This window comes from Balaenoptera acutorostrata, chromosome 18 (genome assembly GCF_949987535.1).
Source record: "Balaenoptera acutorostrata chromosome 18, mBalAcu1.1, whole genome shotgun sequence".
Classification (NCBI taxonomy): Eukaryota; Metazoa; Chordata; class Mammalia; order Artiodactyla; family Balaenopteridae; genus Balaenoptera; species Balaenoptera acutorostrata.
The window spans coordinates 15,438,070-15,453,596 of NC_080081.1; the positions used below are offsets into that span (position 1 = coordinate 15,438,070).

At 39.9% G+C, this 15,527-nt stretch overlaps 1 protein-coding gene across 4 annotated transcripts in view; it reads right to left on the bottom strand.

The window, feature by feature from the left end:
* Positions 1–12,235, bottom strand: part of GPR180 (G protein-coupled receptor 180) — a 39,781-nt gene extending 27,546 nt beyond the window's left edge. For 2 of the 4 annotated variants that reach the window (XR_009005923.1, XM_007196849.2), the window contains exons 1-3: positions 12,064–12,235; positions 9,471–9,629; positions 2,454–2,654 (exon numbers count right to left, since the gene is read on the bottom strand). Coding sequence is in view for 3 of the 4 variants with exons in the window: in XM_007196849.2 (XP_007196911.1) it covers positions 2,454–2,654; positions 9,471–9,629; positions 12,064–12,208 (505 nt within the window). In the remaining variant the exon portion in view is untranslated. The other 2 variants (XM_057532972.1, XM_057532971.1) reach the window with 2 other exon arrangements.
* Positions 12,236–15,527: the final 3,292 nt, after the last annotated feature.

A 15,527-nucleotide genomic window follows, 5' to 3' on the forward strand; every position in this document is an offset into this window, starting at 1 on the left:
GACGGGGAAGGGCTACTAGATGTGGACTCCACTAGGGGCAGTAGGGTTTGCATGTACAGTGACTACAGAAGAGCATTACTTCCTGCCGAAGCCTGACCAGTCCTAAAGATAAGTGTCATATGAAATAATGAAGCCTTATAGTTAAAAGAAACCTTAAAAGCAAGTTAATCCAACCACTCATCCAATGCTATCACTAGACCTGGGTTTCATCAATGCCTTTCCAAACTATGTAAAATAAGTGTCGATATCTCTTACTAAGATAAAAGAAATGGTAGGACAGAATTAACTTTCAATAGTGATCTACATTGATCCAAAATAGTATCAAGTGAAATTTAACCTTTACATTCATTTGCATTCAAAAACAATTATGTCATTTCCCTCACAGAAAAGACTTTTAGAATGAATTATTTTTAAATGTTTAGGACCCCATTCTGTCACTATGTATTTTCTCAAACTAAAGGATATATATTTTTTTAATTAATTAATTAATTTATTTTTTTATTTATGGCTGTGTTGGGTCTTAGTTTCTATGCGAAGGCTTTCTCTAGTTGTGGCAAGTGGGGGCCACTCTTCATCGCGGTACGTGGGCCTCTCACTATCGTGGCCTCTCTTGTTGCGGAGCACAGGCTCCAGACGCGCAGGCTCAGTAGTTGTGGCTCACGGGCCCAGCTGCTCCACGGCATGTGGGATCTTCCCAGCCCAGGGCTCAAACCCGTGTCCCCTGCATTGGCAGGCAGATTCCCAACCACTGCACCACCAGGGAAGACCCCAAACTAAAGGATATTTTTTAAAAAGTTTCTTTCTTTATACATTAAGTTACTTGTGACTTATTGTTTATAACACAAGCTCCTTGAGTTGCTTTTCTAGCTGTGGCAATTTACACTTTGAGCTTAACAACTGGTTTAGTCTAATGTGGCCTCAACTCCTCGCCTACCTCCATCCACCCACCTTGATGGCAAATGTAGTGCAAGGGGATTGAATTTTTCTCCAAGCAGATTGACTCTTCCAAGTGGGTAATGAACTCATGAAGAAGTAAACACCTAACCCTTTTCTTTGACAGATGGCCTAAAGATTTTAGTTTTCATTCTGACATGTTAATTTACAAATCCATAATACTTTATAGCATGTCCACCATTAATCACAAGAAGTCATTCATTTCTGTTCGGGCTAGGAATTCACTTCAGTAGGGCAGAACATAAAATTGTGTCAACCTAAAATTTTGATGAAATATTTTATGGGAGTAGATTTGATTTTGGAAAGTTTTATCAATTTTGATCATTCAAAAATGGTTGCAATCTCCAATGAAGGCAACCCCTAAATATGTTCAAACAACCTAGTGAAGGACAGCTACACAAAGTAGTGGAGTTTCTATCTCACTTAATCATTGGGTTACTAATTTAGACTGCTCAGTTTCTTAACATTTTTCCGTTTATAAAAATAAAGCTAGGGCTTCCCTGGTGGCGCAGTGGTTGAGAATCCGCCTGCCAATGCAGGGGACACGGGTTCGAGCCCTGGTCTGGGAGGATCCCACATGCCACGGAGCAACTAGGCCCGTGAGCCACAATTACTGAGCCTGCGCATCTGGAGCCTGTGCTCCGCAACAAGAGAGGCCACGATAGTGAGAGGCCCGCGCACCGCGATGAAGAGTGGCCCCCGCTTGCCACAACTAGAGAAAGCCCTCGCACAGAAACGAAGACCCAACACAGCCATAAATAAATAAATAAATAAATAAATAAATATTTTTAAAAAAATAAAAAAATAAAAAATAAAGCTAGCTTATCATAAAAACAAAAAGATTTAGAATGTAGAAACTAAAAACTATCCATAATTCTACCACCCCAAATATGGAAACAATCTGTTTATATTCTTTTTTTTCTTTGAAAAGGAACTTCAGGTGGGAACGGCAGAGTTTTTAAAATTTATTTATTTATTTATTTATGGCTGTGTTGGCTCTTCGTTTCTGTGCGAGGGCTTTCTCTAGTTGCGGCAAGTGGGGGCCACTCTTCATCGCGGTGCGCGGGCCTCTCACTATCGCGGCCTCTCTTGTTGTGGAGCACAGGCTCCAGACGCGCAGGCTCAGTAATTGTGGCTCACGGGCCCAGTTGCTCCGCGGCATGTGGGATCTTCCCAGACCAGGGCTCAAACCCGTGTCCCCTGCATTGGCAGGCAGACTCCCAACCACTGCGCCACCAGGGAAGCCCTGTTAATATTCTTGTACTTCTGTTTATTCTCCACATTTTTTAACACACTTGAAACCATACAAAATTTCCAGTTCTGCTTTAAAACTTAATAGTACAGCTGTTACAATTCTATAAGAAGATTTACTTAACCATTTGTCTACTGTTGGACACAAGTTGTTTTTAATTTTCAGTATTCTAAAAACACAACATGAAGATACTTGTGCATAAATCTTTTTCCGTATTTAGGATATATATTTAAATACATATTCTTACCAGATTCTCCAGCACTGAAATGATCAAATGGATTCCCTTCAGCATCCGGGTTTAGTAACATCATTTCAAATGGGATATCTTCCACCTGAGAATTCTCATTGTCCTCTTTGCACGTATACTTGTCTGCATAGAACACGTGCCACGTTTGTGGATATGGAATCTGAGACACTGTCAGACTATGTTCAGTCTGATTCATGGCTACTTTAAAGAGAAAAAAATAGCACTTTCAAAGCAAAATTCTCAAATGTATTCATTGTTTTAGTCACATAATCAATTTGAAATTAGAATTCTTTTGTTTAGTTCTTATTGTCTCAGTAGTCTAAGCCCTGATGTAGTATTGGAATAAGTTCTGTAAGTCATAAAGCAGGTAAAAATAATGTATTTTAACCAACCAAAGGAATCACTATAAAAGTTCTATGAAATACCACAAATGACTAGAATAGTTTCACTGAAACTCTGAATTTCAATTTTAAGTATTTTCAAAATTTTCAATCGAGTTAGCAACACTAAAAATTTTTTTGTTGTGGTGGTAAAATGTACACAATACAAAAGTTACCATTTTAACCATTTTTAAGTGTACAGTTCTGTATTAAGTATATGCACAATGCTGTGTAACCATCACAGTAACATTTCTGAAAATTACTTGAGTTAAATTTAAAATGGAGCATTCAACTTTGGAAATTATTATATCTAAAAATTATGACTGACAAACACCTTCAAAAGATTTTCCAAAATCTCTTCCTGATTGGCTATTCTTTAAAAAGTTACTAAAAGTAGAAAAATAGAAGTTACAGGAATATGAGTTGTTATACCGGGTCAGATCTATATAGTGTGTTGGGCTGGGGTGGGAACTCATGAATGTTGGCCTCACAAAGACCTGCGCTTGAATCCTGGCTCCAATACTTACCTTCTATATGACTTTGGGCAAGTTACATAAGCAATGACACTCACTTTCTTCATCTGTAAAATGAAGATAATACAGCAAAGAGCTGATGCAAGGACTAAGTTATATGAGTCACTTAACATGGTATCTGTCTTATAGTAGTTGCTGAATAAAGGTTAATTGTCCTTTTCCTTTCTTTAAAATAAGGTGATTATACCAGTAAGTGGTTCTCAATCCAGGGTAATGCTATTCCTCTGCAGGGCATTTGAATATGTGTAGGGACAGTTCTGTTGTCATAGCAATTGTTCTCAACTTCAAGATACTTGAAGCGGGGCTGTGCTAAACTTCATACAATCCAAGCTTACATGACAAAGACCTGTTCTGCCCAAAATGCCAGTAGTACCCCCTTTGAGAAACACTAAATGATGTCTAAGATCCCTTCTCGATCTAAAACTATGATTCTGACCTACGAGAAACTCACTACTACCATGAGTGTTGCAGGAGAGTGGCGTCTCAAACACTATGTGTAATAAAGACAATGGAAGAGTTAGAGAAGCAAGTCTTACTCATCATATACACTACTTAACCTCTCTAAATTTCTTTCTTCAGTAGTAAACTTAAGATACTTGCCCTATCTGACTCAGAGTTCTTGTGAGGAGCAAATGAGACAGTATATGAAAATCCTGTGTGAAGAGTCTGATTCTATATAAAGTATTCTTAAAATATATGATTACGTTGGGTGCAATTCCCAAGTCTAGATTGCCCCCACTGCATCCAGTTAGTCTTGATCTTTTCCCCAACTGAAAAAAATGAAACTTCTTAATAAATAAAATACATTTCTTGAGATAACTGTGGAAACTTGTATATGGAAGAGATTTTAGAGTTTATTATGAAATTATTCATTTTCTTAGATGCAGTAATGGTATTGTTATGGTAATGGTAATGGTTATGGAGAAGAATGTCCTTACTCTTATAAGATGTATGCTGAAATACGGTGAACTGCTCAAGGCACCAACAGCTTATTTTCATTTCAGTTAAAAACAAAAATCACACACATACAAACATAAAGCAAATGTAACAAAATATTATTGATAAAATTATTAAATCTAAGCCAAGGATATACAGATGTTGGTTGTACGATGCTTTCAACTTGTAAGTATAATTGAAAATTTTCCTAATAAAAAGTTGGAGAAATACTATTTATATGTTGTCTTTATAAATGAGATACAGATTTATCTTGCCAGGATCCAAATTTTGAGGACTTAAACTTTACATTTGGGAATTTCATTAATAGTAGTTAAACTGGACAAGATGATTTTGTTAAGAATACCACAGCATTGTTTTTTTGGATATCTTAATTTAGCTGACATTTATACTGTTTTTCTTACTGCACAGCTTCTAGAAAAAAGTAGCAAAGACTCTAGTTTCTCTAGTTTCTGTTAAATTGATGACCTTTAGTAAGAATTCAATATATGATCAATAGCAGCTCAGAAATAAGGCTTTTGAAATGTGCAGCTCGAAATTATGTAATCTGGACTTCATTATATAAAGGCTTTGCTGTGTTGAGGTTTTATCACTTGCACTTTTTCTTAGATAAAACAATATAAAAATTTAACCATTATATTTTCACCAATACACTTTTTGATGTTTCATTTTAAATTATGTAGATCTACATCAAATAAAAACAAAAGTGTGCTTCATAAAGTGATATTGGCCTTAGTTTTTGTCTTGCTGTCTTTTTCAGTATGCCTAGGAAATAAGCCTCTTGACAAAACTGCATGTTCATTGTTTTTGAAACAAAAGACTACAGCACAGCACGCTTATTGTATGCTGATGCAATGAGTACCTCAAATATTAACAAAACTTGAATTGCAGAGAATGGTGTTGAAAGGCTAATCGCCCAATAATATTATAAAAGGAAATGAATACTGTTAACAAAATTGCCCGGACTAATAAAATACTAACACCTTTAAGCGATTTATACAATATACCAAATGTACAAGAGGAAATATATGCATATGATGTAAAAAGATAATACTGAAAATGTTTTATATACAAAGTTACATTTAGTTCTTATAATCTGACAGCAAATATTTTTGCATATAAACTCATCATTTTCTGTGCATTTAAATATCTTCTTTGTTTGCTTTAAAAACCTACAAAATAGTTTCTATCATTTAAAAAAATCTGATGTTTTATGACATTACTGAAAGAGAAAAAAGCAAAAAGTAAGACTGAAAAATAATTTCTCAAACATTAATTTGGGAGAATGTATAATCACAAGCAACATTCAACACTGAGAGTTTTCAAATCTACTAATCTTCTCATAGTTTACAGCAGCAATAAGGTTTTACATAGGAGTTAGGCATAGTTAATGAGCTCATCACCAAGTAGGTGAAAGGCTGTTAATTCTTAAAAGTCTCATTAATGGTCAGGAAATGAGAATTATTTCTACAAGGAATTATTTTCAGATACGTGATACTACTACAGTGTCATGAATTTAAGGATATGCTTTTTGTTTCAATGCATCAAAGCTTCTAAATAACAATATACTATAAACATGAAAATAATATATAAAAGTTGGAGAATACAGATTTTGTTAAGACTTGGCTTTTGTTAAGGGAAAAAGAACTGATTACATATGTAGAAAGTGATATATATGTCATTAGTACTTAATTTATTTCAGACCTCCAAATTTAACAAAACAATCTTCATTCCTCAAAAATTCCAGTTTCCTGAAATCTTCCGTTCCAACAATTCCAAAGAATACCCTTGCACTTAAGAGTAGGGAAGAGGAAGGGAAAACAGAAAAAGAAACAACATCAAGAGGTTTTATAAATTATAACTCTCTACATATGCAACTCCACCTAAAGAGTCATAATTAGAATCACAGCATTTTAGGACTTTTAGGAAGCTTAGAGAAAACTAGTCCAACTTCCTTGTTATACAGATAGGTAAAGTGCAGCTCCAAGATAACAAGATCTTATTACAAGTTACTAGCAGTGATTCTCAGTTTAGCTGTCTTTGCAATGCAGCAAGTCTCTCTATATACGTAAGTTCTGTGACTGAAGGTATTTGACTGATAAAAAAATTATGTTTTTGCAAGTGTATATAGTATATGGTATAATATTGATCATGTAATATAAGAAAACAAATTGATTCCTATAGCTCAAAGCTTTAAACTGTCTGATAAGTTACTATTTCATTTAATTTCACTTTATTTTATTTGGCTGCGCCGGGTCTTAGTTGCGGCACTCGGGATCTTCCTTGACGGATGTGGGATCTTTAGTTGCTGTGTGCAGGCTTCTATCTAGCTGTGGCCTGTGGGTTTTCTCTCTCTAGTTGTGGTGCGCGGCCTCAAGAGCACATGGGCTCTATAGTTGAGGCACGCGAGCCTCTAGTTGAGGCGCTCGGGCTCGGTAGTTGTGGCGTGCGGGCTTACTTGCCCCGTGGCATGTGGGATCTTAGTTCCCCGACCAGGGGTCGAACCCACGTCCCCTGCATTGGAAGGTGGATTTTTTACCACTGGACCACGAGGGAAGTCCCTGATAAGTTTTTAACAGAGAAAGAAAAAGACTTTGAGGTGCGAAGTACAAAGCAAATGACCTACTAACCAAAAACCCCTCAAGCACTAAGCTCCAAGACAATTCATCTTACAAATACTTAGTCAATGCTTAACTGAGCACTAGTGTATCATAAATTCTCACTCATAGTACCATGTAACTAACATTCATAGTCCTTATCACAATAGCAGTTTCACATTTATTCACAGTTATCTTATTTATACCCTCAGCAGCCTTAAGGAATGTGAGAGTGTCAGTATTTTGGTCCTTTGATTTATCACTAGTGCCTAGCATAGTACTGGAAGTGCTGTGAATGAATGAATGAATGAATGAATAGACCAAAAGAGCCCTGCTGCTCTCACTGATTGATTTTATAACAAATAAATAAAATGTAAACTTGTAACTAAAATAAATGCTGTGGAGGAAGACAACAGGCTATAAAAACTCGAGTGTTAACTTAGTGGATGGAGGAGCCAAAGAGGGGAAGGAAGAAAAAGCAGAGGAAAAGCCTGTGCAAAGGCCCAGGGTGGCACTGAAACAACACCTGCGCTACAAATAAAATGAGGCCGAAGGGGGCAATGCTGTGAGATGAAGCTGGGGTCGGGGGTGAGCAACAGCCAGACTCGGATGGCTTTGCTGATCAGATTAAGGAGGACCGTCTTTGTCCTAGAGCAGTAGGAACCCACTGAAGTATTGAAGGGTGTGGTGAGGATGTGAATGTGACATGATCAAACCTGCTATTCAGAAAAATCACTCTGATTCCAGACGGGGGACCAGCATAGCTGCAGTGGCCAGGTAGGAGCTACTGCAATAGTACAGGCGAGAGATTACGGCAGCCTGGAATAACATGGTGGGGGTAGAGATGAAGAAAAGTAGATGAATTCAAGAGATACTGAGAGGTAACTTATGAAACAAGAAGGGGATGGAGGGGTCAAAGAGGGCAGTGTTGGGCTTCCCTGGTGGCGCAGTGGTTGAGAATCTGCCTGCCACTGCAGGGGACACGGGTTCGAGCCCTGGTCTGGGAAGATCCCACATGCCACGGAGCAACTGGGCCCGTGAGCCACAACTACTGAGCCTGCGCGTCTGGAGCCTGTGCTCCGCAACAGGAGAGGCCGCGATGGTGAGAGGCCTGCGCACCGCGATGAAGAGTGGTCCCCACTTGCCGCAACTAGAGAAAGCCCTCACACAGAAATGAAGACTCAACACAGTCATAAATAAATAAATAAAAGAACGTGAATTTCAAAAAAAAAAAAGAGGGCAGTGTTGGAAGACTCCTTGGTTTCTAGCTTATTCCCTAGATAGATGGTGGTGCCAGTTCCTGAAACAGGGAACGCTGGAAGAGGGCCAGGTTTGGATGGGCAAGGTGGCTGACATTACGAGAACTGGGGACAGAAGGCTAGAAATTTGTACACATATGTGGAACACCTAGATGATTAAATTGGTGTAGAACGGAAAAGAGAATTGATAATGAGCATTTGTAGGAATTTCCCAGATAAGTTCTAAAATTCAGGGTTGAGGTAAATAACTTTATGTAAGTAACTGTCTCTTTGATATCTGAATCCAGTCATTCAGGCTTCTTCAGCGTACTGTCAATGTCATCTCACAAACCTAGACAAAAGACATTGCCACAATGGGTGGCAATGACTGGGGACTTGTACTCTTATCCCTACTCAGGCTATGAGGGAACCAGACAGCTGCTAAGACTAAGAAGACTGGATGTTTAGAAATGGCAGTGCTTTACTGACTAGACTGAAAGAAGAGTCAGAGACTCACCATTATGCAGAACACGGTAGGGGAAATACAGGGGGGAAAGGGGAGAGGGATAATTCCTATTTTTTTCTCATGGATGTCTCATATTCCTAATTAACAACCAGTTAACTTCCAAGGGTAAAATGGGTAGCATGGCATATGCTCTTCATTTCTATATTAAAAAGATCTGCACTCACTCTGGATGGCAAACACCCTAATGCATGGGACAGTGCTGATGAGAATGGAAGAGCTCAAGAATTCAGGCAACTAGAATAATAAAAGTAGAGCCTCTCCAGAGGCAAACCTAGAGGTTTACAAATGATGTGGGGCTGGTATATTCTAAAATGACACATCGTGTCACCATACGACTCGGTCCCGAGTCCCAATAACACGTTGCAAAACAGCATCACTTGGGCTAAATTATACAATTAACTGAGATAATGCAAGCTTAGTGTTTAGCTCAGTGCTACCAGATAATAAGCATTCAACAAATGTTATCATTCACTCCATGCTGCCACTTGGTCAAAATATATCTGCCATATTGGTATGAATTATGTGACCTGTGAGAAGTCTGAATGTAGGAAAGTACACCTTTATAAATTATCTGGATATTTTTTCAAAAATTTTGAGTAAGAGGGGAAAAAGGCATTCTATCTTTTGATCAGGGAAAAGATTAGTTTCCTTAAACTTTAGCTTAAAATGTACTCAACAGAGTGTGATATGTGCTATGCCATGAAACATCTTGATAGGTAAATACTATACTCCCGACATTAAGGAGGAAAAAAATATACATAATGGTCAAAGAAAAAAGGATATACTCACTTGTCAACTGAGCTTTGGATAATTTTTCACTACAACTATAACCGTGACCGCTTTCCTGCAGCTTTAGCCATTCCTGGGCTTGGAACAGGTAGAGTTTAGCTTCCTTTCCAATGGCTACTGCTATGTCATTGATTCTGACACAGAGAAGAGCATGGTCACCTGGACATTAGAACAAAAATTATCAACTAGTTGGTCTTGTATGGAACTAAGATGGTAGGACAATTCAATACCTCTATTTATCAAAATGGGAATTAAAAGAGCACAGTTTGTCTTAAATCTCATTTTAGCTAGGCAGGTCACATTAGAATGACCATCCCATTCAGATGCAAGTCAAGAGATTATTCACATTAATTATCCAAAACAATGTGTGGTGTTTCCTTATACTTCAGCTGATAACTCATGGTTTTTCACTGAATAAACAGCCACTTCTGTATGCAGACATTCACTATGATAGAATTTTGCCTCATTTTACAACCACTCCACATCTTTAACACTTGCCTATAAACTATCCATAGAAATTTCCTGCCAAAGTTTCTTTTGTTTTTTAATATAACATGGCTGTTAATATTTAATTATTCTTTTAATATAAAAAACAAAAACATCTTATAGCAAGAAAGGTTAAATAAATGGGTTTTGGGGTAGACCTGATACAAAATTTGACATCTGTGACTTTTACAAAGGAATTTTCAGAACAATATATGTTGTAAGACAACTATAGAATGAGGCTTGTTACACACAGCAACTACATTTAAGGCCCAGGAGAGAAATAGCAAAAAGTAGTTGCCTCTAGGGAAAGGGACTCTGGGTGAGGAGAAGGGAAATGGGCCTGTTTTTTCATCTGAAGATCTTTTTATTCTCCTGTTTCTGTTGTTTTTACTATTATCACTTTGACTAAACATTTTAAATAAATTTAAAGTTATAGTATGTATCAAAAACTGTCTAAGTCTCTGATATAAATGAATTACATTATAAATTATCAACAGCCTTAAAAGTGACTCTAAGGCCCTATTAACATCTTAAATCACATTCTGAATTAGAGTTCATATTTCAGTACTGTATGCTCTATTATCATTTTCCTGAATTCGAATTCACTGAAAATTGGTAATAGTAAAATACAAACACACAAAAGAGAGAAAGTGTGTATGTTAATATACTTGGAACACTCTATTCCTCAGTCTTACCTGAGAAATCTGGATTTACTACATGTTTCTCCCCTATGTTTATCAGGTAATCACCATGAAACATCAGGGTTGTCTAAGCCTGTCTGGGAGTCACGAGTAACAAGCCATGTCACAGCTTCCATACATGCCAGATTTTCTGGTACTGTCCAGACTGTACCATTTATTGTAGTGACATTACTATCACTGTCAATAGTCAAAGTATAGTTACAGCCAGTTGATTAAGTAACTGAAAATGTTACCTAAAAAAATAATAAAACTCTCAAGTTTCTTCTTCCTTCACCCAAGGTCTACTCCACAATAGATTTTGTTAAATGGATTGCATCTCCTTTTCTCAGTTATTTTTAAAACTTGATTAAAAATAATAAAGTTTCCCTTCCCTTCACACCAACAATTCTGTAATTCAATACTTTAAATTTCTTTCCCAACCAATTAGCTTCCTGTTTTTATTATCTTCTCCTAAGAATCCTCTCTAGGACAGTATTCTGATCTTGCATCTTTTAATGTTAAAGACTCTATGAAAGGATCCTAACCTCATCAAAGCAAATAATTATTTGAAATATAGTAGTAGTCAAATTAAGAGTACCAGCAGTATATACCAAGAAAAACATTCAAATTTTGAGGGTACAAATAAATAAAGCAAAAAATAGAATGAATGCAGATTCATTCATTGAAGAATTATGGATTTTTGAGGGAGACCAGAAGGGAATGCAATCTCATTTCAGAAGGGCCACAGAGGGTACAAATTATGAAGCTTCCAGGATACACTTGCACGCATTTCTGTGAAGTTAATTCTAGGCCTCGTGGTCCACAGTATAGCTACTCCTTTCATAGGGAGGTAACCAAACTGTCCCAGCAATTGTGACAACTAGATTATCAGGTGCTTGGTGGGGAGGGGTGGGTGGTTCCAAAACCTCTCTGCTGCCAAGTAGGTTTTAGCAAATTGATCTTAAAACAAAAAGAACAAAACCCAGGAAATCTAAGTTCTGGCACTTCACGAATTACGGTGCCTTAGTGTATACAATCAGGCTGAGAACGGAGGAGCGAGCAAAGGATGCTTCTTTGCGCGAAGGATCTCGAAACTGGCAGCAGGAAGAGTCATCAGCACATTCGTTAGTACGGGGAGGATTGGGGAAACGGTCTTTTAGGTGCAGAATACAGCCACTAACCGGGGGAGGTGCTGACAAGGATCTGGGGAGCAGCAACACAGGGGCTGGCCATAAACGCATGCCACGATTCCGGGAAGCTGCGATGGGGGCGGCTGCCGGCCACGCAGGAAGCGCAGGTGAGCTGGGTGAAGTCCCCAGCCTCGCCGCCGCCGGCTCCCGGCTCCCGGCTCCCCACGCGAGGCGGGGAGGGAGGGGCCGCGGGATGGGCCCACGAGCCTTCATCCCTCTCCCCGCCCCCGCACCTACCGTGGAACTCGAAGTGGCCGATGCTCTGGCCGTGAGCGTCTCGGGCCGCGGCGCTGCTGAAGCTGCCTCGCAGCGTCTTACCCTGGCTGCCGGGTGGCCACCAGCAGCAGGTGAGGGCCACCGCCAGCAGCCGCAGCCCCCCCATCCCCACCTCCTGCTCGGCACCCACACCCCTGCCCCTCACCGCCTGTGGCCGCGGCCCCACGTCTACAGCTTGAGATGGGGAGATGAGGGGAGAGGGACCGGCGTCGCGGGTCCGTCCCCGGGAGTCTAACAGCCAATGAGGGGCCCCTCCACCACGAGCCAAGGATACCCACCAATCAGAGGCTGAAATGGGCGGGACTGCAGATATGCAAGTCCCATCACTCCCCGGCCTTTTGGCTAGTTCCCGCCTTTTTTATGGAGACTCAGGAGGATGTTGCTTCAGGTTACGGAAAAATTATTGCCCTCCTCTCCTCCGCGCGCGTGGTGCCATTGCGCATGCGCGGGCGCGCGGAACGGGCCCGAAAGGTTTCCAGGCGTGCGTGGGATTCGAAAATAGCTAAGAAACACACAACAGCAATGTTTCTGGTGAGAGGAGGAATACTCCAGCAAAGAAAGCCCTACGTGCCCATGTAACGTACTGGACGTTTCCAATTTAATGTCTCAAAAGCACGTAACTGCCCCCTGTCCATTTAATGCCTGGCCTCTCGGCACCTTCAACCGACTTTTTCCTCCTAGGTTTCCTGTCTTCTTGAGCTATGCCATCATCCAACAGGCCAGACAGCTGAGAATTATAGCGACACCGCCCTCCCCCCCCCCCCCCCCTTACCGCCACCCCTCATACCTCTACATCCAATCAATTCAATGAAACAGAAGTTTATTAGCGCCTCTTCTGGACGGTTAGGTTAGGAAGTGCCAGCCACTATTCTATGCAGGCCACCATCTTACCATTATTTACTTGGCCTATGGCAACTAACCCGACAACAGTCAATTCTCTCCAAGTGGTTACACACAGTCTATCTCTAGCCTAGTACCACAGAAAGCTTTGGGAAGCGCAGTATGACTGTATCACTTTCCTTCAAAGTCTCTCAGTTGCCTTAGGACATAATCCAAACTCTTTAGAATATGACTTTCAAGTCTCTCGAATTGGCATCTCTCAACAGTTGATGTCCATCCTTACCGAGCCACTGTCAGTTTGCTAAACACACGCCAAGTTCTCCCCTCTGGGCCTATAGCACTTGCAGATCCCTCCTGCTGGAATACTTCACATATCCTACCATTCAGCCTCCACTTCATCTCCTTTTCCTACTTTACTTTCCCAAGGCACGGTAAGAAGCCTTTCTCAAACCCTCAGATCTGTGTTAGATACCCCTGGTACCAGAATCCCTTACTGCCCTACGAGGGCAGTTACCACACTATTTTGTAAATGTCTATTGATTTATCTGAATCCCTTACTATATTGTAAGCTCCAGCTGGTCAGAGACTATGTCTATCTTGATGAGAGTAGAAGCTCAAGAATCATTTCATGAATAAATGTATATAAATGATTTTCATTTGACAACAAGCTTTTATTACATGTAATCAAGTTCTCACAACAGACCTCATCATTTAGAAAAAGAAATCTTGAGGGAACATTTCATATATACCCAGCGTTTTTTATATCTGGATGACCAGGAGTAAACTGGAGATATTAATATATGAGATTTTTATTTATTAAAATATTTTATTTATTTTTAATTATAAAAGTAATTCATGCAGCTTAGAAAAAAACTCACAGTCAAAAAAGTACGGGGAAAAAAAAGTATGATGTAAAAATTGAAGTCCTCATTTCCTTCTTTCCCTGCTCATACGGATACCCAAAGGTAACTCCTTGTTAATAGTTTAGGGTGGATGCTTTAAGACGTGCATTTACAAATTATGTGGTGTTTGCAAACCAAGGACAGGAATAAAATTGGTCCTGAAAAAAATCTGAACATTGGCCTTGAATACTGTGACTATTTCTTCTTCTCTTCATAATCAACTTTGTTTTTCTCTCTCACTGAAGACAGGCTTCTTGATTCCTTGTTTCATTTGAATGAGTATAGCTACCAACAAGTTGCAAATTTTTATAGGTCCTCAGAGTTCAAGAAGAGCAACCGGACTATGCTAAAACCTTAGTCCAATTCCAAATCCCAAGAAGAGGATTCAGTTAGCCTATGGTGAGTCAGATGCACATCCTGTGGTCTGCCTGGGTGGGTCAACTTGGGGAGATGATAAAGGGTAGGGAAGTCTGGTCAGATAGAACCGTAAGTATTCACTACAATATATTTTGGTCCTCATTCCATGTTGGTACATTCTTTTTAAAAGCTATATATCAGCCCACTGCATTGAAGAAGTGAGACAATACTAGTAGGCATTTAGATTGTATCCAGTTTTTCATTATAGCAATGAACATACTTATGTTTTTCTGCAATTATCTATATTTTACATCATGAAATTTGGGGATCATAGAGTGGTGTGTACATTTGAACTTTTCATGTATGTTACCACTTGGCCCCCAAAAACAGTTGTAACAAATGACACATCCACATATACTGGGTATTCTCATTCTTCTTAGACTTTACCAGCACATTATGTGGAAAACAAAAACAAAAAACCAAGATATTTATCCATCTGAATAAACAGTATTTACTGATGGTTTATTCTGTGCCAGGCCTGGTCCTGAAGCCTTGGGATTATAGCAGGAAACAAAACAAAGGCCCTACCTTCATGGAATAGTAACAATGAGCAATTCAACATAAATGTTTAAGATGGCTATGGAGAAAAATAAAGAAGGGTAAAGTGGCTCGGCAGGGCTCGGGTACAGCTTGCTATTTTAACTGGAGTGATCAAGGAGGGACTCTCCACTAGGGTGGCATTCAAGCTGAGACCTGAGGGTAAAAACTAGGCAGACATCTGAGGAAAGGGCACGCAAGCCCAAGAGAAGAAGCATGCCTGGGAAATGCAAGGAAGACCAAAGGAGGGCAGGGAGGCTGAGGCAGGGTGAGTAAGAGGGAGAACAGTAGGAAGAGATCTAAGGATAGGATCTAGGGAACATCTTTACCACGACTGCAAACGGCCCGCACTGTCTGTAAATGGTGCCGACGACAAAGTAAAAGGCCATTTTGCAATTCCAACCTCCCATCTCCACAGTTTGAAAGAAGAGAACTAAGAGAACTGGAGTTCTCAGCTCAACCGGTGAGTAATCTGTGCAGATCGCTGTAGTTCACGAATGAAAAGAAGGTCATCATTCCTAACTCCGACCACATGTGTAATTAAGTAAAGCCTAATCCACGGTGGTGTCATTTGCCCCGGAACCTTTAAGACCCTACTTTCCCAGCTACCCCAGTCTCTCCAATCCTCCGAGGTGTTGGCCGAGAAGAGCTGCACCTGCGCAGTGGCGCTGCGCGGCCCGCACACCCGGAGGCCCCGCCCAGCCCTCAGTGGGCGGGGACAAGTCAGCC